The sequence below is a fragment of the Mycteria americana genome, chromosome 4 (genome assembly GCF_035582795.1).
Source record: "Mycteria americana isolate JAX WOST 10 ecotype Jacksonville Zoo and Gardens chromosome 4, USCA_MyAme_1.0, whole genome shotgun sequence".
Taxonomy (NCBI): Eukaryota; Metazoa; Chordata; class Aves; order Ciconiiformes; family Ciconiidae; genus Mycteria; species Mycteria americana.
In genome coordinates, this window is record NC_134368.1 from 85,725,355 (window position 1) to 85,752,011 (window position 26,657).

General features: G+C 49.4%; 1 protein-coding gene across 2 annotated transcripts; it reads left to right on the top strand.

The window, feature by feature from the left end:
* The first annotated feature begins 802 nt into the window (after positions 1-802).
* Positions 803-26,657, top strand: NDNF (neuron derived neurotrophic factor). Of its 2 annotated transcripts, none has more exons than XM_075501177.1 (4): positions 803-938; positions 21,732-21,923; positions 22,970-23,094; positions 24,021-26,657. In XM_075501177.1, the coding sequence occupies exons 1-4, from the start codon at positions 919-921 to the stop codon at positions 25,412-25,414; spliced, it is 1,731 nt and encodes a 576-aa protein (XP_075357292.1). In that variant the 5' UTR covers positions 803-918; the 3' UTR covers positions 25,415-26,657. The 2 variants fall into 2 exon arrangements, with proteins under 2 accessions (XP_075357292.1, XP_075357293.1); XM_075501178.1 differs by lacking the exon at positions 803-938 and adding an exon at positions 2,194-2,649.

The window sequence follows — 26,657 nt, forward strand, 5'->3', positions numbered from 1 at the left end:
GGGTAGCATTTCAATACCAATTTCCTAGGTGCTGACATAGTACCTGGGACAGTTAAATGGATTTAAAAGGAATCACCTACCCACAAGAATTTTCCATATTTGGGGCTTTCATTGTTTGGTTTCCATTTAACTGGCTGCCCTAGTTCCTCCCAGGCATTCATGTAATTTTCAGCATTTAAATCCCAAATCCGCCTTCCATATCTGTGTTTAATATTTTTGTACCTTGCAAATTTTGAGAACGGCGAATCCTGTTCTGAAAGCGTTTTAACTGTTCCTCTGGCCGGGAGTCGCTCTGCGCTACGCTTTAAATCACGATAGGGATTTACAGTTGCGATAGAGGTGGAACTGCAAGCATCCAAAAAAAGAGTTATCTATACGCAGAGGAGTCGGTATTCACATACCTCAGTAAATAATATCCCAGGGATGTCATCTTGCTTCCCCTGAAATCACAAACAGTAATACCCTCTAAGAACAATAGCACTAAAACTGTCCTCGGGTTAAAAATAATCGGTTTGCCTGTGTGTGATGCACACAGTCTCAAGAGCTCTTTGGCTGGGTAGCAATATTTTACCTCTAATGACCTCAAACCGGAGCCAGCCATTTTTGCAGGCTCTAGAGAATACTGTTGTGCCCTGAATTGTACCCGAAGGTAGCTGCCTGCCTTCACCTGAGCACATCCCTCTCTGCTGGCTCCTGCACGCTCCAAGGGCTTGGGGGAAAACTAGTGAGATTGCACTGTGTTTTCTTTACTAATTTTGGCTTTCTTATTTAGTCAGATTCTCCCATTTTTGGATGATTGAATCTCTGCGTCTTCTGCAGCAGAAGAGGAGCAAGTGTAGTTTACTGAGATTTGGGTTTTCTTTTCATTGAGGCGTTGCAGTCGGAGGCAAACGATCCTCTAGAACGGAAGAAGTCGGGATGCTGTGTGCGAATACCAGGTATTTTTAGGTTCTCCTTAAACATGCATAAATTAATTCTAAACTTCTGTGTCTTTCCTCCCTTCCCCAAACTCCTACCCTTGAACCTATTTGAAAACGATAAATATAGTTGTGAAATATGTAAAAATAGGGACGTGAAAACAGAAGGATAACTGGATGGGGTCTCCCATGGGGCTCTTTTTCTTAATCCTGGGTTTCTTTTGGTGAACTTGTATTTTTGAGCAGACCCTTGGGCAGAGTGCTGGCTGGCTTGCAGTGAGCGAGCCGGCTACTCTGTGAGTTGACAGAGTGGCAGGTAAGTGGCAGTAGCTAATGGCAATTAGCAGAGGTCTGGACAGCTACGTGTCCCTGAAGACATGAGCTCTTTGGGGGTTGTGTCTTCCCAGAGTGAAGCTGATCGTCACCCTACAGAATCTGACAATTCGCATCCCTCCACTCAGGCTTCGCTGTCGGATTTGCTCAGCAGTCTTGCAAAAGAGGAGGTTTTATTTTATTTTTGCTCCCCAAATCTGTTGAAGTCGTAGGGAAGGAATGATCGCCTTCACGGGAATTACCCATCAGCTGCTATCGGTAATAACTTGTTTAACGCTTATGTAGCGCTTGACGTTTTTAAGACCGATGTGCCAAAAAAGAAACAAAAAGAGAGAGGGGGTTGTTTTTAAATGGCAAAGGATACTTTCCGCCTTTTCGTTGCAGCTCCCAGGTAAGAGTAAGAAAAATGTCCCTCGCTCCCCGAACCCGAACGCTGCCTCCGCTCAAAACGTGCCGAGGGAGAAGGCGAGCGGCTGCACCCGCAGCTTCGAGACCCATTTGCTCAACAGCAGGAGGGTTTAACAAACCCCCTTCCTCACGCACCCCTGACCATCTCCCCAGCCCTCTCTCCCGCCTCCATCGCTGTCGGGATGCTCCGCAGCCTTCCCGCAACCCCAACCCCTTCCCGCGGCGGCCGCCTGGCAAAGAGAAGCGGGAGCGCTGCCCCCCCGCTTCTCCCGCGGCGCGCCCCGTCCCCCCCGCGCCACCCCGTCCCCGCTTTCGGGCGGGAGAGCACGTCCAAGATGGATGGGGACTAGCTCCTCGCAGCCCAGCGCAGCAGCGGAGCCGAGCGCGGCACAAAGCCGGGCGGCGCTGCCCCCCGCGGGCCCTGCGCGCCTCTGCCGGCGGCGGGGCCCCCCCGGGGCCGCGGGACCGGGGCTCCCCCGCGGGCCCGCCCCTCCGCGGAGCGGCGCGGTGGCGGGGCGGGGCGGCCGCGCCCGCGGGGCACCCCTGCCCGCCCGCCCCGGCGGCAGCAGCGAGACGCGCCGGGCGCCGCCGCTCCGCGCCCCTCCGCGCCGCTCCGCGCCCCTCCTGCAAACTTTTGCCGGCGCGCAGCCGCCCCGCCGTTCCCTCCCGGCAGGCGAAGTGGGGGCCGTGCCTTCGCCCCGGGCGGCGGCGGGTGCCCCGGGGGGCTCCCGGCTCCTTTTCCCGGCTTTTTATTGTTTTTCCTCCTCTTTTTTTTTTTTTTTTTTTTTTTTCCCCGCGGGGAGGGGTGGAGAAGGGGAAGGGGAAGGAGCTATAAAGCGCGAAGGGACGTGCGTGACACAGTCCCCGCCGCAGCCCGTCCCCGCCGGAGCGGGGGGTTAGGTAAACACCCGCCCCCCCTAAAAAAAGCCCCCCCCCCCCCCCCCCCCCCCCCTCGGGAGGGACACGACGGGACGGGACCGGACGCCGCAAGGTAAGCCGCCGGCACCGGGGCGGGGGAGCGGGGCCGGCCGCGCAGCCTCCCCCCGATTGCCGTGGGGGCGGCGGGGGGCGCGGTGCCCCCCCCGGCTGCGGGACCCTGGGGCAGAGCGGGGCGGGGGCCGCGCCGCGGGCAGCCCGGCGCCCTCCCTCCGGCTGCAGCGCCGAGCCCCTCGTCCCGGCACCGCTCCGCCGCGGCTCCTGCGGGATGCTGCCGGCAGGACCTCGGCGCCCTCTCGGGTCCCCCCTTCCCCTTTGAGGTTTGGTTTTTCCTTCCCGTTTTTGCCCTCTTTCAGCCGGCGGTGCCCCGCGGAACCGGGCTGCCGCCGGGAACCCCGGCTCATCCTCCGGCGCTGCCGCTGAGCGGGTGTGTGCCAGGCAGGCGACGGCTGCGTCTTCGCCAGCATCACACTTTGGGGTGGGGGGGAAGAAACAAAAAAGTGGCTACCAAAAAAAAGTAGATAGAGAACTCAACGGTGGGATGTAAGTGCTGAGATTCGCTACGTGCAGCTTGGGTCGTGTTTGTATTTCGACAGCGCAGAGACAATGGCTACAAAGCGTTGTTTAATCACTTGCAGATACAACTTTTATGTATGTAAACCTTCACAGTTAAAGGCTAGCGCAGATTTTTGAAAAGCAGTGATTCTCTGAGCGGTTTTGTTCTGGATGTATTTAACACTGGAGCGGTAACGTGGCCCGATTCCTCGGCCGGGTTAGCTTGGTGCCAGGGATGAGCGTGATCTTGTCTGTGCCACGCTGCCCAGGGCTGCTCTGGAAATCATGCCGGTGGGCACCTATGTGAGCGGGGCAGCCTCTGCGAGGCTGGTTTCAGAGAGCGGGTTATGAAGCTTGTAGGGTCCTTGGACTTTCCCTCCCCGCCAAAGGATCTGGTTAGCATCTAGTTACAATCTTTAATTAAAATGCTTAAACAGTATCGCTCTTCTTGTGGCTTGACTGAGCTGCGGGAGGCGAGCTCAGCGGGGAGGCAAGGTCCCCAGCGTAAATACACAGATCTCCCTGGCCCGGCTGGCGGGTTGCGAGGCGACGTTCAGTGACACAAGTGTGGCACCGTGTCTCCGTCAGAGCATCCTCCAGTCGGGCTGCACTGGCAGCCCCATCCAGCACCGTCTTACGATGGGCTTCCAGCCTCCGTGCACTGGTTTCATGCTTGGTCGAGCCGGTGGAGTTGCATCTGTGTAAAACTGGAAGAGACGAGGGTGAATTCCTCCCTGGGCGGTTGGCGGCGAGTGATTTATACGCTAGTGACCCTGGCAAGGTACTGCTGGCTTGGCCATAACCTGGTTTCTGTAAAAACAGCGCTTGGGTCTTGGACATCATCAGCACCTTTAGCTGTCCTGTAAGGGAGCAGGGAGAAAAACTTTGTGATTCTGTTCAGCCTACTTTGAAAATTGCTGATTCTTAGCTATTTTAGGAATGGCATTTTGGATTGTTTCTTGTCAGGAATGCCTCATCCTCCCAGCCCCGCTCTCCTACCTCGTAGCAAAACGCATACCTGCAAGAGGAGAGCTGCCGAGGTCACCTTTCTAGTACTGTTATCCCACTTTAAAAGTCTCTGTGAGTACTTAGAGTAATGTCTAGAACTTAAAACTTGTTAATATTTGAAAGAGGAGAGGACTTTTTAAAACCCTGAGAGATTTTATGTTCTATTTCAACCACTAAAAATGTGATGAAGCAGAAATGTGCAGTAGCGCGTCACGTGTGGGTACCGTATGGATGTATTTGGGGTCCTGTGGCTGTGTTTCAGACTGTTGTGAGGAGAAGGATACCTGTTCCTTGTGGACTTTCTGTGTCGGCAGATAACGAGCCCCTCTTAATTTGAAAGAGCTTCATAAGATGTCTGAAAAATCCCTTCAGCCTTGTCACATTTCCGTGATGAGGACTGCGGGTGCATCATGCTGTCCTTGCTTCTGCGCGGCCCCGGACAGAAAACGCATTGATTTTTCTGCTGTGGAGGGCAGGCACGGCAGCATGTCATCGCAGCCCTGCCAGCGAGGCGACACGGCGCATGTGTCCTGCGCCCGCCCGGGGACACGCCGTGCTCCGCGGCACCTCTGAGAGGAGCTGGCGGTTCCCTGGCGCGAGCCACACCTGGCAGGTGGTGGCAGGCACACGTGTGACACGCTGCTGGCGTCATCGGCCAGTGGGTTACCTCACGCCCCGGCCCCCCCGGGGGAGTTCGGGGTTTGGTGATCAGATGCGCAGTTTGAGAGGGAATTCGAACGCCATGTAGGATGCTGATCCCACAGATATTAATACGGGCCCCTCTTTTTAATTTTAAGAAGGTTGTCACAGAGGTGGGGTAGACCTGTGTAGGATCGCCCTGCGCGCCTGTTTTGTTGTGGATGACTACTTCGGAAACACCAAGGAAAGGCATTTAGGTTTCCCCAATGTTTATAAATACAATATGGTGAAAACTGTCAAGCAAGCTGTTCAAAATCACGTAACGCCTGTGCTGCCTTCCCTGTTCGGCTTGAATGCCTTCACCACATACTCGGCGTTCATCCGACGTTTAAAGCTCCCGGCACGCAGCTCCGGCCCATCTGCCGCGGTTTTTCCAGCGTGCCTCTCCTCCTCCTGTGAGCTGGACTGGGGACGCAGCGGTGTGGGCAGGGCCGGTGCTGCGGCTCCGCTTGTGCCACGACCCGCTCATTTGGAGCCCTGGGCCTCCTTCAGCGCCGCGCTGCTCCCGGCTGGCTCGACGAGAGCCTGGGCTGCCCCGAAGCGTCCCGGCTCGTATGCCAAAGCTGTGTGTAGGGGCAGAAACAGTGTCTTCAAGTCTGCTTTGTCCTCCTCAGAAGGTTTGTCCACCTAAGGTCTATCCGCCTTAGAAGTCCCCTGGAAATGAAGGGGTAAACCCTTTCCTAGGAAGTGCCTTGAGAGCTGAAGCTAGCGATGGGTGGGTTAATGGTGCCAGGAGAGCAGGGGCTCACCTTGGCTGTGCAACGTGGTTTCGAGCCTCCAGCCGCGCGGTGGCCTTCCGCTCCCCGTCCCGTGGCTTCGGTAGGGCTGGATGGAGCCTGTTTGCCGGACGTTTCGCTCTGAAGCGTGCCAGGGTCTTCTGCCTTAATATATATAAAAAGATGAGATGTTTATTAAACTCAGACCCTGCTTTTTCTTCTACATTTTATGTTCTGAAAGGCTGGTAATAAACAGTTTATTAAAAAGAAATCCTGATTTATTTCTGCAAATGGTTACATTTCAAGCCGGTACCAAACAGTTTGGTAGGAGACCACCTTTTATGCTTCCCATGGCAGTTTAAAAGATTGCTAGAAAAATAATCCAGAATCTACGTAGGTTTGGATAAAGGCAAGCCAGGACTCTACGTCAGAGTATGTGGTGCTTTTATGCAGCGAAGCGGCGGATTTTACCACAGAACATCTGGGTACTGGCTTCAGTTACAGCACAGATTTTAGTGGGATAACAAGTCTTGTTTGGCTTCGCATTCATTTTGAAGTCACTAAACTTTATATGAATAATAAAACTGTAAGCCCATTACTTCACTATTTTCAAGGGGCTATTTCAGTCCTCCTTCAGGGTCTTGCATCTTTCTAGAGCTGGTTTTATTTTGTTTTACTAAGTGGGTATTTATCTTTTCAGTCCCCGGCTTGCTTTCGCAGGAGGCAGATTTACTAATTTGTACCGATGGACACACCAGAGATGGCGGGTTTCCATTCAACCTTGCCGAATGTGCACGTTTTCTGCATTAAGGGCAGTCTAATGAAAACTGCACGTTTCTCGTTCAGTGCATTCAAAGGGGCTGATGTTATTAATGTGGAGGACTATATAGCTGCTCTGGGCTACCCGTTCAACCACTCGTGAGAGCTAAAATGACAGGGGAGGTTTTGCTTTCTTTTTCTGTTTGATTATAAAATGCAGAGGAGAAGGGTAGACCTGACTGAAGGAGGGAAGGGCCACCTCCTTCGTGTAAGAAAACAAGTTTGCAAGCCCTTGCAAAAGGGTGCACGTACTGGTGGGGATGCCCAGCATCGAGGGTGATAACCTTGACTAATTATATATCAAGAAATACGTGTTTGGAATGTAAGGCTTGTGTGAGAGTGTACAGACAGCCCGTGAGACTAACGTTTACCTTGCTTACGGAGGAGCCGGTGTGATACCGAATGCTGTTGAGCTCTGTGTTTGGTGTCACTGACTCTACAAGCAGGAGTGAAAGGAGAATAAATCAGAATTATGTTAAAGGAAAGAGAATATCGTAGGTAAGACCAGTGAGAAGGGACTCAAGTACTGCTTGAGCTCTGTTAAATAACGAGCAGTGCAGCGAGCGAGCATTGCCTTGGAGAAAAGGCAGAGTACAGAAGCTGCGTTCCCCACGCTTGCTTTTACGTCGTGACTGAGAATACGACAAAAATCTTCATGAGATCAAACAGGGGTAGTTTCTGCCTGAGAAAATGACTCAAATACGCTAATGCTTATGGATGGATGGAAGGAGCTTTGAAGGCTGAGGAGATGTTATGTTTGAAAACTTTTAACAAGATGTCATTAGGAGAGGAAGTATTTGCCCTTGGATTGGGAAATAGGTCAGGGTAATAAATCATAACTCCAGGAGAACGTGCTTAAAACTGGAAATAAATTAAGAGGGACAGAGAGAGTAAATATTAGAAAGAAGTTTGTTCTTTCAGAATTAATTTTCTAATTTGCAGTATGCAAGGACACCCACAGAACGGGAGAAAGATAAACGTTAACACAGAGCTGTAACAGGAACCGGCCGAAAATCTCGTGCCTGCGTAGATGGCTTTGATTGCACCCCAGGGAACACATTGGTCGCACAGGACATGTCAGAAGCAGGCAAAGTGTCGTCTTTTTCAGTTCATGTGCGAGATAGCTGATACTATAACTTCACCAAAAACGGGATGATCTTCTGGGGGACATTTTACAGGATGGGTTTTAAATGCCGTTCGAGTAATCAGCAACACTAGTGGTCTGAGAACCCAGCCCATCACTGCTTCGATAAACAAAAATATACCTGAGTTGCCAGAGGGATGCAGGCGATTCCTGTGCCGAGCATCTTTCGGTGGGCTCTGTCCTTCCACCTGGGCAGGGGCGAGCGCTCAGGTAACCGCAGCGTTTTCAGCATTTCTCCCAGATTGCTCAAGAGCACGCGGGGTTGTTCGGGTTTTGGCCCGAATCGGGACCGCTCTGGTTTTAGGGTAATTAAATTCAGTAGTTGGAGAGATGTTTGTTGCTTGCGTGACAGCTGAGATAAGAAGCAGTGGGTACTTACTGCGAGCACCTGGAAATCTGAAAAACAAAAGGCAATAATTTATCTTTCCTACTTCATTCCCCGCTCCGCGGGTCCGGATATGAGTGCCCCTCCAGCGTGACCCTCGCACGCTCACAACGTGACACACCACCGAGGCCGACACTTCCCCTGTGATTTACAGGGGAAAAGCATTGTTCGCCTAATTGAGCGTATTTCTTTTTTTTTTTATTTATTTAAGGAAAAGTAACTTTAAAGGGGCTGAAACTTTATTAGGACGGGAGGAAAATGATGCTTTTTCATCTTTCTCACTTTTCACTTGCTCAGTACCAAAATAGAGCAGCGCTAGACCAGCCGCCGCTCCTGCTGCAAAGGCTGGTGGGGAGGCAGGCAGGAGGTGCGACGGGATCGCACGTTCGTCGCACGTGTCTGCAGGGATTATTGAACAGGGTAGATGGTTTTTACAAAGCAACTAGAGTATCGTGAAGACATGAGTGCTCTTTCTCTCTCTCTCTCTCTCTCTCTCTACTTTGTTTAGGTGCAGCAGATTTACCACTAATTTGTTTATAGTCAAACAGTCTAAACGTGTCTCAGCATTTTGAAATCCAGAAACCTGATGCAAATTAAGCAGTTTACAGATGGGGATGATGATGGTGCGGGAAAGCCATGTGTCTCGGAGCTGCCAGCTGGTCTCTGGATGCGAAGGAAAACCTCAGTGAGCAGTGTTAACGGTTTCTAGTTCCCATTTTTCCTCTTCCTTTGGCTACTAAATCTGCATTTAATTCCCCGTGGGCTTTGTCTCCTGGGTAAGAATTACTTACTTGAGTATGATTTGTCGGACTAATAGGATCTTATCCTTATTTGGGGAAGACCCTAGGGGCTCTCTCAAACTGATTTTTCAGTAATGAGAAATAATGAATAAAAATCTAATAGTCCTAGGGGGTATTAAAGTTACAATTTTGCAGGGAAGATTTAATGTCAGTCAATTAAAACTTTTATAATCCTGTTATAGTACAACAGTTGAAAAAAATTCATACTAGGAAAAATAAGTAGGTTTCAAGACCCTTTCACATCATGTGAACAAGTCTAACTTAATTTAACATTTGAATTAAGCAGGTATTTTAAAGCAAGAGTATAAGACATCTCTTGCAAGTGTGCGATAGCAGGGCGGCAGGGTCAGGGAAAGAAATGTGCTATGTTAATTTATGGAGCGCGTTCTAATTCCCACTCGTTTAAGAAAAAGCAGTTGCAAAGCGTTTATAAGAAAATCCAGGCAATTAGGGCTTTAACTAGAAAATGAAAAATTCATACACGTCAGCGAGATGTGCTTCCAGTAGGCCAAAACACGCTTCTGGCTCAACCTTTTGCTCACTGGGTTCGTGGGCGTCCCCACGTGGCACTACGGGCTCGGCGTGGTTTTGTTCAGCCGGGGACTGTGTGGACCCTCGGCGAAATGTGCACGTGGGGAGCGAAGCGGGACCCAGGGGCATCGTCCCCGCGGGCAGAGCCCCCCACCAGGCTCCAGCCCAAACCTCTTGGGCCTGCTGAAGTGCCTTGCAGGGACAAAGCACCAAAGAGCAGATACTTTTTTTGAATTTACAGCTTTTGGTTTTTACAATGCAATATTAATGGTGATGTTGAAATGACGCTTTGTCCTTTAGCCGTAGCTTTCATCCAAGCATCTCCCAGCCATTTCCAGTCGCTAGCGAAGGGACACCCCCAGAAGGCAGCGCTGGGTCCCACGCCACAGCTCTCACCACGTCTTCCCCCTTTGGGAAAGGAAATGCCCTTGGCACGCGTTTCAGCCATCTCTGAAAGCAGAAATTCCTTTCTTTTCCCTTCTTCTTCTTTCTTTTCCCTTCTTTCTTTTCCCTTCTTCTTCTTTCTTTTCCCTTCTTTTCCTTGCTGTCAACCAAGGATGTATGGTTACCATAAGAAGGCCTGAAGGTTTTGGGGTTGTTTGGATGTTCGCTCACCCATGACAGTCTGACCTATCCGCCTGTATGTGTTCCCTCTGCTTTTGTTCGCAGTAACTAGATAAAGGACTAACCTTTCGCCTGCCAGCCTGGACAAATAAACACTGGCCCAGCAGTAGAGTGGAGCTGAAACCGACCCTTTTGATAATCTGATTTTTGAGATCCCTTATCACAGCTCTGTGGTTGACCCTGGCAGGTTTGAAACTCTTGCACATCCCTGCAGAGCGCCCATCTTTTTGCACTCGGGAAAGGCTTTTCAGCTTGGTCATGCAGAAGTCCACCACTTAGAAAACCCAAAAAGTGTTAGAAAGCCACCCTGAAGACTGGCAGCTCCCAAACATGCTCCTATCCTGCTTTGGTATGATGGGCTGGTGAGCTGTGGTTGGACTCGTGTTGTCTTGTAACCTCTTCGGACAGATGCTTGTGTCTGCTCTTACCGTAGGCCCACCTGTGGCAGCAATCTCCGTCGACGTGCTTCACTATCTCTCTGGGCATGTACCATCTTGCCCTTGGGAGGTGAATCCCTTCTCCATCGCATGGCTCCTTAGCCCTGGAGACGTTCAGTGATGCTGGGTGAGCAGTGCCCCGCCGTGCGTGCTGAGCACCTCAGGGCAGGCATGCGGGCTGTGTGGGTCCGTAGTTCCTCCAGCGCCTGGCCATGCTTGTCCCGAGTCTTTCATCCGCTTCTCAGCAGCTGCAACAGCCTTGAGAAACCTCGGGAGCCGCCCGCACCGTACGGATGCTCTCCTCCTGCAAGGGTCCCCGCTCCCTCATGAACATGGGGGGCTGGAGCCTTCGCGCCTGGGTCCGGGCAGGATGAATCTCCCCCACCTCGCCATGCGAAGGTCCGGCCATTGGGGGAAGCAGAAGTTTGGATTTTCTCTGGAGGCGGTGGGAAGTGTCAGGCACCGCGGGGGGTGACCGCAGGTAGCTGCGTCGAGACATTCTGAGCAGCTAACGTCCTTTGCTAACAATTTTCACTGATTTACTGAGTTGCCCTCTATAGGAATCTGTGTCTTTTCTAAAGCAGGATGCTAAGGAAATAAGTGCCAGTAGACAAAATTTAGCCAGCGTGAGCATTCCTGCTTTTTCTTGTCCCTGCCCACGTAGCGTATAGAAGTGAGCGTGCGAAAGGGGTAATTTTCTGAATGACAGACGGGAGAAGTGGTGAGGCTGATCGTCCTCCCTGTGATGTGGTTCACTTGCGACGGGCCATCCTGCGCTCTCAGCCACCGCAGCCTCTGAGGGAGTCACCGCAGCTAATGGCGTGACTAAGAAACCGTCTGTGCTGCTTTCTAGGGACGGTGGGGATCAGCGTGGGGGACAAGATCCACGCTGGGTCTTGGAAAGTCTTTGCTGCTGTAACTGTGGCTGAGGTCTGCCAGCTCTAATGCTGAGCACGCTGGTAGAAATATGTAAATAGCAATATCTTTAGCACTACGTTTGATACTTTCCATTTTCAAACACTTGACAAATGTTTACATATTTTCAGCAACCCTTTTCCAGCTAGGGAAAACGAGACACGGCATCTGTGAATTACTGTGATACGTAACAAATCATTATGAGAGAGCACCTTAAGGGTTCATTAAGGACTTGCAGGGCCTAAGATTTCCTTTACCTGGCTTTAAAGCAGATAATATTGAAACTGAATCCAATTTTGGACAGTAAGTTCAATCAGAAAAATTTGGATTCTGATGATAATTGAGGAATTGGAAATTTGGGGGGATCACCTATCAGCATAACGTGTATTGCTGTGGTCATAAGTAATATGGGCTAGGCTCTCGATTCGGTACAAAAAGTCATAGTTTCTTTGAAGTCAGCTGAGGATCTGGATTACATGATTCGGGTGTAACTAAAAGCAACACAGAGATAAGATTGAAAAAATATAGGAAAGAACAGAATAAAATGGAAATCACTTTTTTCCCCCTGTTCATATAAATTCTATTTTCTCCTTGTCCCATATCTAGTTAACTACAAGTCTTCCTGGATTGAAAAAAACCTAGAATCCAACCTCACAATTGCATTTAGTGCCAGATGCCTGCTACAGTTTCTGTTTGAGTTCCCAGTGCTGTGCCTTTGCTCCGAGGTACCCACCGCCCCTGCAGACCACAGCGGGATATCCACCGTCCTGGCAGCAGCGCAGGGATGCAGCCGCTTCCCTGGGCGTTGGAGAATCGCCTCGTGGGCACGAGCACCGTAACCGGGGTTGTTACCGGAGCTGCTGCCCTGCTTCGCTCTTCCAGCTGCCAGAGGGCTTTCTGGAGAGCTGCTGCTGTTACTCTCTGTGCTATTGCAGGCATTACTGGTCATTACTGGTTAGCCTGGAAGCACTGAGAAATCCCAGGCAGTAAAAAGGAAGATACGGTAAAATTGCAAATGAGAATTTCTGAGTAGCCGTTGCAGGAAAACTCTTGTGTGTAGAGGTAGGGAAGTGGGCGTGAACGCTGATGTACTTGGGCTGGCTGTGGTTTGTAACCCTGCGTACATGTGTGGTGGCGTTCCTGGCGCTGAAGAAAACTGCGTGTGTGATGGAAGCTGAGGGAATCGGCCTCTGTGCACTTCACAGGGTTTCAGAGTAGTCAGCAATTTTCCCTTTTTTAATCATCTACCAAAAAGCAGAAGGGGAGAATTGCATAAGCAATGTCAGGCGCTCGCGGCACAGCTTTCCACGAAACGTGAGGGCTCCGGTTGTTGCTGGAGCCGCCGGAGGCTCGGCTTCCCCCCGCTCCTGCCCTGCAACTCGCGCCGGTGACCCGCAGACCCTTGCTTGTCACTGCCTCTCCCGCAGCGCCCTGTCCCGCGCGAGCCCCTGATTTTCTCCCCTTTAACCAACACCTTGTTGGCCGCGGGCAGCTGCCGGGCGAGCGATATTCCCCAGGCCGTAGGAATGGCTCAAGTGACTTTAACTCCTTCGGTAGTTAATGCAGTTAATGACTTTGTTTTTATGTTTTAGCGCTTTCCAAAGGTCTTTCTGACCTCCAGCCGTAAGCCCCGGCAGTTTGAGGATGCGACAGCAGGATGCAAGGACCCCGGTTCTGCTCCTGCTCTTTCTCATACCCTGACACTTCAGTCATCCCTGTCCCTCGCGGGTTTTGGCAAGGGCACTTGCTCAGAATGTCATTCAGAAGTATTCCAGAGAAACAGTGGGAAACTCCGTACCAAATACCAACATGCTCGTGTTGGTTGTAATTTGTAATTGTTCGTATGTGTTCCTCCCCGCTAATCCCCGTGCTGAAATTCATTATGGAGAGACAGTAACATGCACTCGGAGAGCTGTGCTGAAGGCAGAATGACTTGGCCGAGGAAAGTAGCTATTGTTTTATGATTAAAGGAAGGGATTATATTGGGATTTCCTTGAACAAGGAAAGTCGCTGCCCCACTTTTATTGCTTGTAACAAGGGGATAGTAATTACTCTCCGTTATAAAACACCTCCAGATCTTGCGATGAAAGATTTGTGGTAGAGCTGCGTGGCATTCAGGGTTGGTTATCTTAAATGGCCTGGAGCTGTGCAGACTAAGATTTCTCTGCCTTATCTTATTTCTCCTACTGGGGCTCAAAGCCTGCTGAGACTATGGAAAAAATGCCCCTTCTCTGAGTGGGGCATCTGACATGAGATTTTCCTCTGGAAGAGCTGGTACCAGACACCCATCCCGTGATGCTTGCCCTCTCGGTGAGCGACGTCCAGCCGCCTGGGGATTTTGTTTGGGCTTGGGAGGACGAGCAGGTACGACGGTGAGGACGCAGGCCAGCTTGTGCCGGAGCGGCCAAGGGAAGCGGAGCTCGGCACGGGGGGTGAGCCGTCAGCTGGCTGCCAGCCAGTGCTCCAGCACATTGCTTCTTCCCGTGCCACTGCCGTCCCCTCGCAAGGAGAGGTATGAGAGAACAACCGAGCATTGTAACGGAGGTCGCTGGGGACTCGCTGCTTGTTTGGTTTTGACGCTCACCGCCGAGTTGCATGGGTCGGGATGGCTGTGAAGGAGAGAAACGCTGGTATGTGGTCTCTGATTAAAAAAACTACTAGGCATTTCCTCGAGTGTCCCAAATGGCATCTCCTGGCTCAGCTGGTTTTTGAAGCATCCAGCTACCACCAGCTCCAGGATGGCAATTTCGCTGTAATCAGAGTTGAATCTGTTTCCACTAAAAGTGGAAAAATAAATAAGGCTCAGTTTAGAAACCAAATAGTCCATGTAAAATTTGATTTTTGATACCATATCTCCCTGAGTATGTTTGCTTTTCAACATGTCTAATTTGAGACAGCTCCGCATTTTACAATGTTACCCCTTTGGAGTTAACCTCTCCCCTAAGTTGTCGTTCGTTGTCACTGTTGTTCATTAAGATTTGGTGGAAATGTACCCTTATTTCTTCATACCTTCTTATTTTTACATAGTTGGATTTTTTCCCCATGCTGCTGTGATTTGTGTTGCTAAAACAATACTCCCAGCAAAGGAAAATCGTGGGTTGAATTGGAATTGCAAGAGGCGGTCGGTTAATCCACAGATTATTGACACGCTGGACCCTAAATGCTTCAAAGGCACCATTATAGTCCATCGTGTCCGTGCGTACTTAGGGAGCTTTAATCCACGGATTACAGGTCTGTAAATGCTCCTGCCCTCCCAGTTACAGCTGGTCCTGCCAACGGGAGCTGCCATGTCAAGCCGGCTGCGGTGCTACACAAAAATATTGCTCTTTAAAATCCACGGAGACAGCAAGACACCCCTGTTTCCTTGTCGGGGCTGCGTTCCTCGGCCGCCCCCGTTCCGTAGGGAAAGATTTGGGGCTGGTGCACATCTCCGGCGGAGGGGCTGGCTGGGGCTGCACTGGCCGAGCTCCTGCCGAGGCTCCCGCAGCCCTGCCTGGCCCGGGCTTTTCCCCAGGCACGAGGCAGGACCAGACAACAAATTTTCAAGAGCGCTGCTTTTTTTTTTAAAAAAAAAAAACACAACCCAAAAAACAAAATGAAAAGCATACCAAACGTTTTCCAGATCCTTTAGGGAATAGTAAGTATGAAATGGCAGGCCTTCACTTTTTCCCTCTGGTCTCCCCCTAAACAAACAAACTGAGCAGCTCCCAGTAAATACTTAAAATTTCAAAGGCATTATTTTTCCTTGTTTGCCCATTAAAAATAACTAATTGTATTACAATTGAAATTGGTAGGCGCTTTTAAACTCCTCTGTTGCTGAGGTGGTAACTCTGTATGCTGAGGAGCATATATTTGTGTTATATATCTCTGGAAATGAAATGTACCACGGAAAAGCTCACAGCTTTTGCATTGCTCACTTGCAGCGTTCCTATAATAAGTCAAAGAAGTCACACAGTGCCCTTTTATTTCCGAAGCTGGACTTAAATCACGTCAATAAATCTACAGACTTATTATGAGATGCAGCATGGGTAATGTAAACAACGCAAACCCCCCCCCGACGCACCAGAGTTTAAAAATAGGACGTAAGGAAGGAAAAAAGTTCACTATCCATACAATAAAAAGAGAAGAAATGCAACACACAAGCACTGTGGCAGGCAGTGCCTTGAAATTATCCCCACTAAATTACAGTCATGCACTTCCCACTCTCTGTAATTAAACATTTGGGTTTATTTATTCAAGATGCATTTGCTTCAGGTAAGCCCAGATATTTTGTTTGTTTGTTTTGTTACTGTAAATCCTTTACAGGTCTCTGTGACCTGCAGGCAGTTGAGAAGTAAAGCAAATGATTTCCATAGATCAAGGTACTTGAAGATGACTTGTGAATGGTTCCGGCATTGCACGGGGTGAATCTAACACTCTTCCTCCCTTTTTACGCAGTGTAGGTATAGTCGGTGACATCGAGCCTTCCTGTGAGCGCGCATGTCTGTGTGTGAAATAAATACATAACTGCTTGGATCCCAAACAGCCAAGCAAAATGGATTCTTGGCTCGCTGGGTGGGATTTCTGCAATGGGATGTGAGCGGGGAGCCTCTGATACCTCGTGGGGTACAGCCTGCGGAACCGCTGTATTTTGCTGGAAAAAGATGGCTTGCTTGGGCAGACAGAAAATACCGTAGGCTTGATGGGCAAAATAAAAAAACGGGGTGATTTTATCTGCCCCCGAGGCCGCCTGTTTCTGGCTTTGCTTGAGGATGCGCCCACCCCGCTGATCCCGCAGCCTGGGGGAAGAGCCCGCGAGGTGCTCAAAATTAGCACCTTTTGTGCTCCAAAATTAGCACAAATTAGCTCCAGCTACTTTGTCCCCCAACTCGGAACCTAAGCCAGTTGCAAATCCCGTTATCCTCTCCATTTCTGCTTATAATTGCAGTTTACCTAGATATTTGCAGGCCTTTCGTATAGCTGAAATTTGTTATGCAAAGGTCTTAAAGGCTGGACAGAGGGCTTGTGTACGTGGGATTTTGGAAAGGGCAGGTAAGGCTCGCTGCCTGAGTGGAAATCATTAAGAAGATAGGAGTGAATTGTGAGCATCATAAAATCTATGATCTGATGTCATGATAATTTTCATGCATGTGCTTATAGCTCAAATTTATAAAATGGCCAGACTGCTGCTTTTGTTGATTTATACTTTCTGAAGGAAAAAAAACCAACCCAAACCTCTGGCAAGGTGATAAATTTTGAGGTGTTTAAAATTATATCCCACTCCAAATGTACAGCATGCATTTTTCATCTCTTTATTTACATAACTACAGAGAGGTTGATGAAGTAAAACCTCTTCCGAGGCGTGGCTGTTGCTGCTGGAGTGTTTGTGCAGCCCAGGAGCTGCTCACCTGGGGACGGGACCGCCGCTTTCCAGGTTAAAAGGAAAGGAAACCCCTGCCACCTGCCAGGACTGCCGCTGCCCGGCATCGCTCAGCCTGCACGGGCTCGGCGTCCCGGCGTCCAGCGGGCACAACAGGGCTGCCCCGTCCAGCCGGAACCGGCGAGCCGGGAGCAGTCCTGCCTGGGAGGAGATGGGGACCCCCTGGATGCTCCCTGCTCCCCAAAGTGGGAGCCTGGCTCCCCAAAGTGGGTCAGCCTGCAGGGGGGAAAAGAGAAGGGGGGGGGGGAAGAGAAAAGGAAGAAAAAATGTTTTTCCTTTCTCTTGGAAATGGAAGAATATATAAGCAAGTCATGTTTTTCTCAAGGATGTTTTTCAGTGTTGCTCTTCTTGCTGGTCTAGAGCCGTTGGCGTCTGCGTGGGCCACCCTGGTCCCTCCCATCCGTGGCGGGTTTTTACCTTTCGTCTGGTGCCGTGCTGGTGGTCGCTGCGCAGCATCTCCCTCCGCTCTGGCAATGCCGGGAAGGTCGGCATCCCGGCACGGCCAGGCTGGCGAGCGATGCCTTTCCCCTGTGCCAGGGTGCGACCTCCTGGGGACCAGGGCTGCCAGCTCTGTCCATACCCGCCGCTCTGCCCCGTCCTCACTCTGCAGCCAGCGTCGGCCTCGCCCAGGGCGACGGGGCAGAAGGTTTACCTTCCCGCTCGGGTTTAAGGCTCGGTTTAGAGAGAATTTGGGAAAAAGCGAGAGGAAAAGATGGGCCATTAGAGGGCACTTTTGCAATCCTGGAGGAGGAAAGCGGTGCTTATTATTTCACTTAGGACTGTTTATTTTGGTGCTCTCTTAAATTCAGTGATAAACAGCAGGCAAATCCCTCATGTCAGCAGGAATATATCAATAAAATATTGACTCCGAGTTTAAAAGAAAAGAAAACAAGATGAACTTGTAGAAAAGGGAATAAAAGGCATTTAGGAGGTGGCACAGTCTGGAGAATAAAGAATCACACAACGTATTTCACGTAATTTGTATGGCTTTACAGTGCAGCGCTTAGGCCTCAGCTTGTACCTGGCTTCTAAAAATGAAGCTGGCTCGGAGCACGGCACACCGAGGCAAGAAAATGATTTGTTGGAAGTTTCCGAGGGCCGGGTGGGAGAGCACGAGTTCACGTGCTCGCATCTAGCAAGTGCATTTTCTGAGGGACCCTGTCAAAGTCATTGCCCAGCGGTGAACTCGCCCAGAAAGAAACATGGGGTGAATAAATGGGTTTTTTGCTTTCCTCTTGATGTTTTGCATAAACTATAGAGGATTTAGCTTAAAACTCTGCCAAATTATAATGAGTGCACTGCAAAAAAAAAAATCTGTTTATTAGCTGGTGTGAAAGGATGGTGTAACACTGACAGCACGGTTTCCAAAAACTGTGAGAGAGTTTTGGACGCCTCTTTGCTGTTGAGGCGTCCCACTTTTGGAAGTGTCGTGCATGAAAATTGGGCCCATTTTAAGCCTCTGAGGTTGGATATGTGAAAATGAAAGCACTCAAAATCCTATTCGCTTGTAAAGGAACAAAGATTATAAAACTTTTCTTTTTCAGTACCAGTTGACAACTTTGCAAGCTATTTCATGTATGGGATGGGCCAGTGCTGCCTGCCCAGGCTGGGCAGGGATCACAGAACGAACCTTGATGTGTCTTTTGTAGTTATTTTTAAGCTGAAATGCTTTTACAAGTAGATAAAGAAATCAGAGACAAATCTGTACCTTGTCGCTACACTGCGGTTGTTAACGGGGACAGAAACGCTGTCTACAGGAGTTTTTTAAGTGAATTAGCTCGTGAAATTACTTAAGAAGTGAAGCTTAGCCTGAGTAGTCCTATAATCAAAAATCGTTTATTTTAATAGAGGTTACATTGCACTGGCACTGACTATGGGAATACACAAAACTGCAATTTCAAGGGGTTCATGCGGAGGACGCTGTCTGCAGAAAGTGTCAGAGTTTCTTACCTAACCAAATAATCTGCTGTAACTGTTGTGATTAAGTTGGAAAGAATTTCTTCCCTGTTGGCCAACGATAATACTTGAAAAATCAATAAGCAGCGTCTTAGAGCACATGAAACTCATCCTGCTTTGTGTGAGAGGAGGTTTCTGCTGACTTGGGTGACTCAAGTCAGCAAGTATTTTGACTGACGATCTTTGCTCCAAAAGGTCAAATGTCATTAACTTTGCTGATAAGTATCAACACTTCAGTCCCAATTCGAGGAAATATGTCTGTTGTCATCAAAAGCTAAGTCAGGACCTGGTTGGGATAAATTTTGACAAACACTGGGAAAGCTAAATCAGGATTTAGCTATAAGTAGCAATTGCATATCTTAGGTAAAGCCCTTTACTCTTTCCCCTTCTGTAGGGCAAAGCGTTGCAGTAACCTGTTATTAAAACATCCCAAACAATAACGAAGCGCACAATTTGAGACCTGTGAGCGCCAGAGATGAAGCGTTACAAGCCCTGCAAATGGGGAACCACGGCCGTGTGTTGCTGTCACCAGGTTATCGCCAAATAAATAAAGGCGCAGCCTTCTCCAACTGCAAAATAATTTTTGGCAGCCTCGGCACAGGCAGGGCTTACCCGCAAGACAGCGGGGCCGTTGACCGGCAAGCTTGCCGCAGGGCTCCCCAGCACGCTTGCCGCTTGCTTGCAGGGACCATGGGGCTCCTCCACGGTCTCCATGCCCACCTGGGACGTGACCACGGGGGAAACTCTGCCAGGTGAACCTCGAGCATTTGCTTTCATCTTTCCTGTGGTTTTCCGCTCAGGAAGGGGAGGATCTGGCTGCAAATACAGGACTATGCGGCGGGCTGGGGAGGGAGAAAGCCGAGGAAGGCATAGCAGCCCTTGGCAGGAGGGAAGGCACGAGCAAAAGGAGGCGAAGACAAAATTGCGTCTTGGCGAGGGAGTTTTCAGTACGCGTCACTTGTGGCTTACGGTTACTTCGGGGTTTGCTACGTATTTTCTCTTCCCTCTTGCATCACCATTTTCAGTGGGAAAATAGAGAGATGAAGGGCAGGGACTGAGCTGGACAGCACGAGTGGGAGAACACCAGAAAGCAGGGTGGGAAGGGGTGGACGTAACGGGGCCAGGGACAGTGGAGAGGAGGGGAGGGGGCTGAGCGGGGGGGGACCTGTGCCGTTGGTGGAAGCAGCAATTAAATAACAACGATGTTAGAGGCAGAGGAAGCAATACGAGGGCGAAAATAGCCCTCGAGGGTGTCAGGAGACCCAATACGAGGGTGTCAGGAGACCTGCTGTCCCCACACGTGGACGGCTGTGCTCAGCCGTACCGGGAGCAGGGTGGACCGCGGGACAGGCAGATGCTGCAGCCTCCTCTCTGCGCACGGTGGAAGCGGAGCTAGGGGCAGCGGGGAGGGGGGATTTGGGAAGATTTTGTCAGGAGCTCGGGGGGGCGAAAAAGAGGACGAGACCCCGTGCTGCCTGCGGCGAATTCCCCTGTTCGGGATGCCGGCGCCCGCAGCGAGCTTCGGCAGGGACGTGGTGATGACGAGAGGGGCAGAGGCTGGCAGGCTGCTGGCCACTGGCCTCCGTGAAGAGGAGAGTGGGAAGGGGCTCGCGGGGATTTTGGAGTCGCCGGGGAGTGGGTCCTGCTGAAAGCTCCCAAAGGGCCGGGGGGGTGGGCTGGGGCGAGGAGGAGGGTCCCACGCCATGACCGCACCGGCCTCCAGTGGCTCCTTTGGGGTTTTTGGAAGGTAAAGCCATGGGAGGGGGAAGGCGGAGGCTGCTGGGGCTTCCCTCGGGGCGCCGGCTTATATTTTCATGAAGTGCTTGAAGGGGAAGAGCAATTTTATTATGGCTTAGACTACATCATGCCACTTCTCAAGCAGCTTTGTGTTTGCTATTTTTACACAAAATATTAGGGAAAGGTCAAGTGGAAGGGGAAAAAAAACCCCAATCTCAACAGCAGATTTGATCTTAAAGGTGAAAAGAAAGAGTTTGTTGTAAAGCCAAAGTTAATTTACAGTGCGGTACAAGGAGCGGTGCATGACCGCACATTCAGCCAAGTAACAACAAGATAAAACTGTTCCTGCCAGCTCAGCTTTTTATCGTGCTTCTCCCCAAAGCCAGTGGCTATCACAGTTTAGGTAATGGCCTAAGCCTCTTTTTTCTAACGTTAAAAAATGTTATCATTTAGCCATTTAAACTCGCTATACTCGTACCAGAAATGGGCTTTGTTTCCCCCCTACCACCCCCCCGTACCAGAGCCATTACATATGAGATCATCTACAGGCGATTTCCAGCCTGTCCCACTGTATATGTTAGGATAGTCATTACTGACCTACTTGTAGACATACTAATGAAAGGCTGAGATTATGAATTATTATGGCTAATTTGTAAGGGATTCTCTGCTTTTGTGTTTTGCAATTCCCATCAGGCTTGAGGATTAAGCCCTGCTGAATTGCATGCTAATAGCAATGTGCTTTGAATATGTGGGGGTTTATATCACGTTTTCCTAACTCATTATTTTTATAAAGAACAATTTCACTGGAAATATTTACTTTTCAAAAGACTGTTAGAAGCCCAACCAGAATCTCCTAGGGGAAGTGAAGTCGATGGACCCTCCATCTGCTCTGTGCTTCCTCTAGCTCCCATGTCTAGCGAGCTCTGTTTCTGCTACGGCAAAACATCAAACTGCGGCTCTACCAAAGCATGTGGAAGGCTTTTGCTCTTTTGTTAATGAGAGGGAGAGATTCCAGTTTGCACCCAGTGCACAGGCTTGCTTTCAATTACAGTTCAAGATAGAAAAATCTTATTTACATACTTTATCCAAGCACGGTGATGACGCCAGCTTAGTCCTTACAGTATGTATTCCTAGTGCTTGTACAGCAGTACAGTGAGGTGTACTGTAAAACATAAAGTGCGTGAGACGTTGTTACGGGTGTGCCCACGTTCCAGCAGTAAATCACCCCACCAGAGCCACACGAGTTTGCAGCTGGCCGAGTCAGCGACCGCGGGTCACGAATAAACCGGTGCTTTGCCACGGCCTGGCCCACCAGCGTGGGACAAGCCGGTGGCAGCTCCTGCTGCACGGGGTGCAGCTCTCCTCAGGTGGGGCTCCCTGTCGTTGCTGTAGGATGCTCCTGCTGCGCTGCCCGCTGCTGCTGCTGCTGCTGCTGCCGCTCAGCTCCAGGCCCCAGAAGTTACCTACCAGAGATGAGGAGCTTTTCCAAATGCAGATCCGGGACAAAGCATTTTTTCATGATTCGTCGGTCATCCCAGATGGAGCCGAAATTAGCAGCTACCTCTTCCGAGACACCCCTAAAAGGTATTTCTGTCTGGCTCAAGTGAGGAAGTTGTACTTCGAAGATACTAGCTTTATTTGCTGGGTGTTTTGAAATAAAAATTGGATCCAAACCAGAAAAACACAAATGCCAGTGTTCAGTCTGGTGAAGTAAGTAACTATGAGAGTTTCCATCCCAATCTGGCCTCCCCGGCTGAGGGTCTATCCAATTTATTTGATTTCTGGGATAAGCCCAGAGCTCCCACAGACCGCAGAAGTTCCCTGAAGTGGGGCCACTAACCCGCAAAGGGAGCGGGAAGGAAATTAGAAACTACAGGCTTACCCCACCACACTTGTCTCTCTTCATTATTTCATATCGTGCTTTAAAGAAGCAACGTAAGCCAGTCTGGTCTGAGCTCCCCACTTCCCAACCTCGACCCTACGGGTCAGAAAATACTGAGGTTAGCCTGGGGAAGAACCTGAGGCTCCAAAGAGTTCAGGGAAGACCAGCATTGCCACCTTCCTCCGCATATCATACACCTCCTTCAGCCTTCATCGGTGAGAAACGTTTTACATTAAATGACGTGTAGTGCTTGGGGGGGATGCGGGAGGACAGCTGGATGTGTATGTATCTATATGTGCTTCTAGGGCCCTTACCTGGACATAGCCTAAAATGTGTGTCTTGCTTTGAAGAGTGTATCCCTAAATTCCAGGAAAGATCCCGTTTCACTCATATATACCTTGGTGACCATTTATACTGTATATAGTTAGTGTAGGGGTAAAAAGTTAAGTTGATGGAGGGGAGGGCAGGAGGCCAGAAACCCCTCTGCCATGTCTTGACAAGCAAAGTGTGAACTCTGCACCACCGTGTTAGTGGGGAGACTCCCCTCCCCTCCTTAGCTCTCGCCCACCATATTCCATATTCCATATTCCATACTCCATATTCCATTCCCTCTGCGCACACTTGCCTGTAAGTAACGCTTTTGTCTCTGTTGCCCCACCAAGATCAACCTTGATCATGTCAAGTCAGTCCCTGCCGGTTGGCTGCCATCAGGATTTATTGACGGATGGGTCTGTTAAACTTCCCCTAGATATTTCTTTGTGGTTGAAGAGGACAACACTCCTTTAGCAGTGACAGTGACACCGTGCGATGCCCCTCTGGAGTGGAAACTGAGCGTGCAAGAGCTCCCAGAGGAAGCCAGTGGAGAAGGTTCAGGTAACAAACCATCAACGACTTCCCTCGTGCCTCAGAGACCTGCTTTTCTCCTGGATTCGAAGCCCCTGAAACCAGTCTCGGTGTGATGCTGAGTCTCACAGCAGGCCCGGCTTTATGATCTCCTGTTTGGATCTTCAGCCCCAGTCCTACCATTGTGCAGGAAACTGGCAGCAGGTAGCAACATGACAAGGAAAAGGGCTGTAAAAAAGTAAAAGTAAAAGCTGAGGTTATAGTCACAGAGCGCACTGGATGCTGCCATAACAAACTGTGTTTGCCCGGAGTAACTCGGTTTCACAGGGGCTTTGCTGTGAGCTGTGTACACAAGATAAGAACTGGAGGGACGGGGCTGGCATTGCAGCAGGGCTGAGCTCGCCCCTTTGAGGGGATGTGTCTGTAGACACGGAGCTTATCTGGAAAGGGCCATATAACTGCTACTCAAGAGAGAAAAGGTCTTTGGCTTCCAGAGCCTCTCACACAAGTGCTAAAATGTCATACACACCACGTTGTATGGTATATGCACCTTTGGCCCCCACTGTATTTAGGCACCAAATTTTAGCATGACTCAGAGGGCCAAAGCTTAGGGCCCAAGTCCAGAAACAGGCAGCGGAGTCATTTCCCCCTGGGAAACTGCGTGGCACCTCCAGGTTGGGTGGCTGAAGTACCCCAGTGGAAGGTATTAGCTACCATTCACGAGACTCCATTAATACTGGTCAGGTGCAATTTCTATTGCATTTGGTTTTAACCTGATTGCCAAACCAGTTTCCCTCTCTGATTTGACAGAAGTATTGATTACATCTTCCTCAGAAGATAAAACCTTCCTTTTTCATCTCACTTTTGTATTTTATGTAGAAGTGTCTGTTAGAGTTTTATTTTCTCATATTCGCAGATTGTGTCTGTATAAATGTTTTTCTTTGCTTGTAATCTAGGTGAACCAGAACCTCTCGAGCAACAGAAACAGCAGATTACTAATGAGGGAGGCACAGAGCTGTTCTCTTACAAAGGCAATGATGTTGAGTACTTTGTGTCCTCTAGTTCCCCGTCTGGTTTGTACCAACTAGATCTGCTGTCGACAGAGAAAGATACACATTTTAAAGTGTATGCAACCACTACTCCAGAGTCGGACCAACCTTATCCTGAATTACCTTACGATCCTAGAATCGATGTCACTTCTCTGGGACGTACAACAGTGACGCTGGCCTGGAAACCAAGTCCCACCGCCTCCTTACTGAAGCAGCCAATTCAGTATTGCATAGTCATCAATAAAGAACACAATTTCAAAAGCCTCTGTGCTGTTGAAGCCAAGCTCAGTTCTGACGATGCCTTCATGATGGCTCCAAAACCAGGTCTGGATTTCAGTCCATTTGACTTTGCCCATTTTGGCTTCCCCTCAGACAGCAACTCCGGCAAGGAACGTGGTTTCCTAAAATCATCACCAAAGTTTGGGCGCCAAATATCCTCAAAGCCGAGAGTTGACCTGCATAAAGTTTGTATCGGGAACAAGAACATCTTCACAGTGTCTGACCTGAAGCCCGATACGCAGTACTACTTTGACATGTTTGCAGTAAATACCAACACTAACATGAGCACCGCATACGTTGGCACCTTTGCCAGAACAAAGGAGGAGGCTAAACAGAAAACGGTCGAACTGAAGGACGGCAAAGTTACAGATGTATTCATCAAGAGAAAGGGAGCCAAATTTCTACGGTTTGCTCCCGTTTCATCTCACCAAAAAGTCACCTTCTCCGTTCATTCGTGCCTGGATGCTGTTCAGATCCAAGTTAGAAGAGATGGAAAACTCCTCTTGTCTCAAAACGTGGAGGGTGTGCGGCAGTTCCAGCTTCGGGGAAAAGCAAAAGCTAAGTATCTCATTAGGCTGAAAGGAAGCAAAAAAGGTGCTTCTATGCTGAAGATCCTGGCTACAACAAGGCCTAACAAGCAGTTGTTTCCTTCTCTTCCTGAAGATACGCGAATCAAAGCCTTTGACAAACTCCGCACGTGTTCTTCGGTCACGGTGGCGTGGCTGGGCACGCAGGAGAGAAACAAATTCTGCATCTACAAAAGGGAAGTGGATGACAATTACAACGAAGAGCAGAAGAAGAGAGAGCAGAACCAGTGCTTGGGTCCGGATACGAGGAAGAAATCGGGAAAGGTTCTCTGTAAATACTTCCACAGCCAGAACATCCAGAAAGCAGTGACGACAGAGACAATCAGAGGCCTGCAGCCTGGCAAGTCCTACCTGCTGGATGTTTACGTGATAGGGCACGGCGGGCACTCCGTGAAATATCAGAGCAAATTGGTGAAAACGAGGAAGTTCTGTTAGTGCCCCTGTACATAGAAATATATGGAACTCCGGTCTGACCGTTATCCTACTTCCAAGTATACGGATTGACTACTTGCACAGCTGAGAAGTTGTGACCTGTATTTGTACTGTGTAGAAAAGATATCAACTTGTATATTTATGTTTACAGAAGTAATTGGTTGGAGGAACTGAGGGTGGTGCTCTCTGGGAGCATCTGGCAACGGTATTATCGTGTGTCCGGTGACCCACATGTGATGCTCAGTAGATGTCCAAGGTAGCAGGAAACCTCGAAGGAACTGGCACGCCTTTGCTTCCGTATTGCATGAACTGCTTCTAAATTATTTTATACTTAAAAGGCTGAGGTACATCATTCGTCCACCTTGTTATTTACACACAAAACTCACAGACATACACCCTTTCTCTCAGTGTAGATGGTAGGGTTTCTGTAAATTATTTTATAGAGTCTTGTTTTAAATGTTTATGTTTCTATGATTGTAAACTATTAAAATCTCTCCCCAATAAAATAGAGATCTAAACTAAGTATTAACTGGGCTGCACGTGAAGCAGTTTCATTGCTAATGTAAATTCTTACCTAGCTGATTTTCATGTTTAAATACTGTATGTATTTCATGTACAAAGTTGCCATAACGTTATATTCCTGTACATAAAATTAAAAATATTAGATTATATATTGTTTCTTTTTTTCTTGACATTCTAAGGGGGCAAAGAGACTTGGGGACAGAAGAGGCATGCTGAAACTTGAACCAAATTCAGCTAGGACGTGCCTCTCTTCTGTTGTTCTTCATCTTTTTGGGCAAGGTGACTGAAGTCCAGTAGAGTTACTGATGTTACCGAGTCAGTTAAAATCTGGAAGGGAGCGCAGGCCATCGAAGGAGGGGTATTTGTGGCATACTCTGGGTCTACAGTGATACAGGCACTAAAGGAGCAGGACAGCACAGAGGAACTTCACTTGTCCCGGGTGAGAACGGGTCCTGTTTCGTCATGGTTGCGAGTGCCGCCAGCGCTCGCAAGGAGCTCACGGTCCGAGGTGGAGAGACCTCTCAAACAAATACAACTCAAACAAATAACACACCAGAGAACCAGTTGTTATTTTTGTTAGATTATCATTGAAAACATTTGCTTTCTGGATGCTGCTGGTTTTGACCGCAGTAATAATAAGCTGAGAGGATTATTTTTTTTCCATTGACAAGAATGGCAGTGCTAAGGAAAAAACGTGTACTTTCATTTAAATTGCAGTTATTTC

Bases quoted from the DNA above. Each gene is read 5' to 3' on its own strand.
- NDNF (XM_075501177.1), top strand. From the start codon at position 919: ATGCTGTGTGCGAATACCAG. The intron at 939-21,731 runs GTATTTTTAGGT...TCGTTGCTGTAG, and splicing joins ATGCTGTGTGCGAATACCAG to GATGCTCCTGCTGCGCTGCC. The intron at 23,095-24,020 runs GTAACAAACCAT...CTTGTAATCTAG, and splicing joins AGCCAGTGGAGAAGGTTCAG to GTGAACCAGAACCTCTCGAG.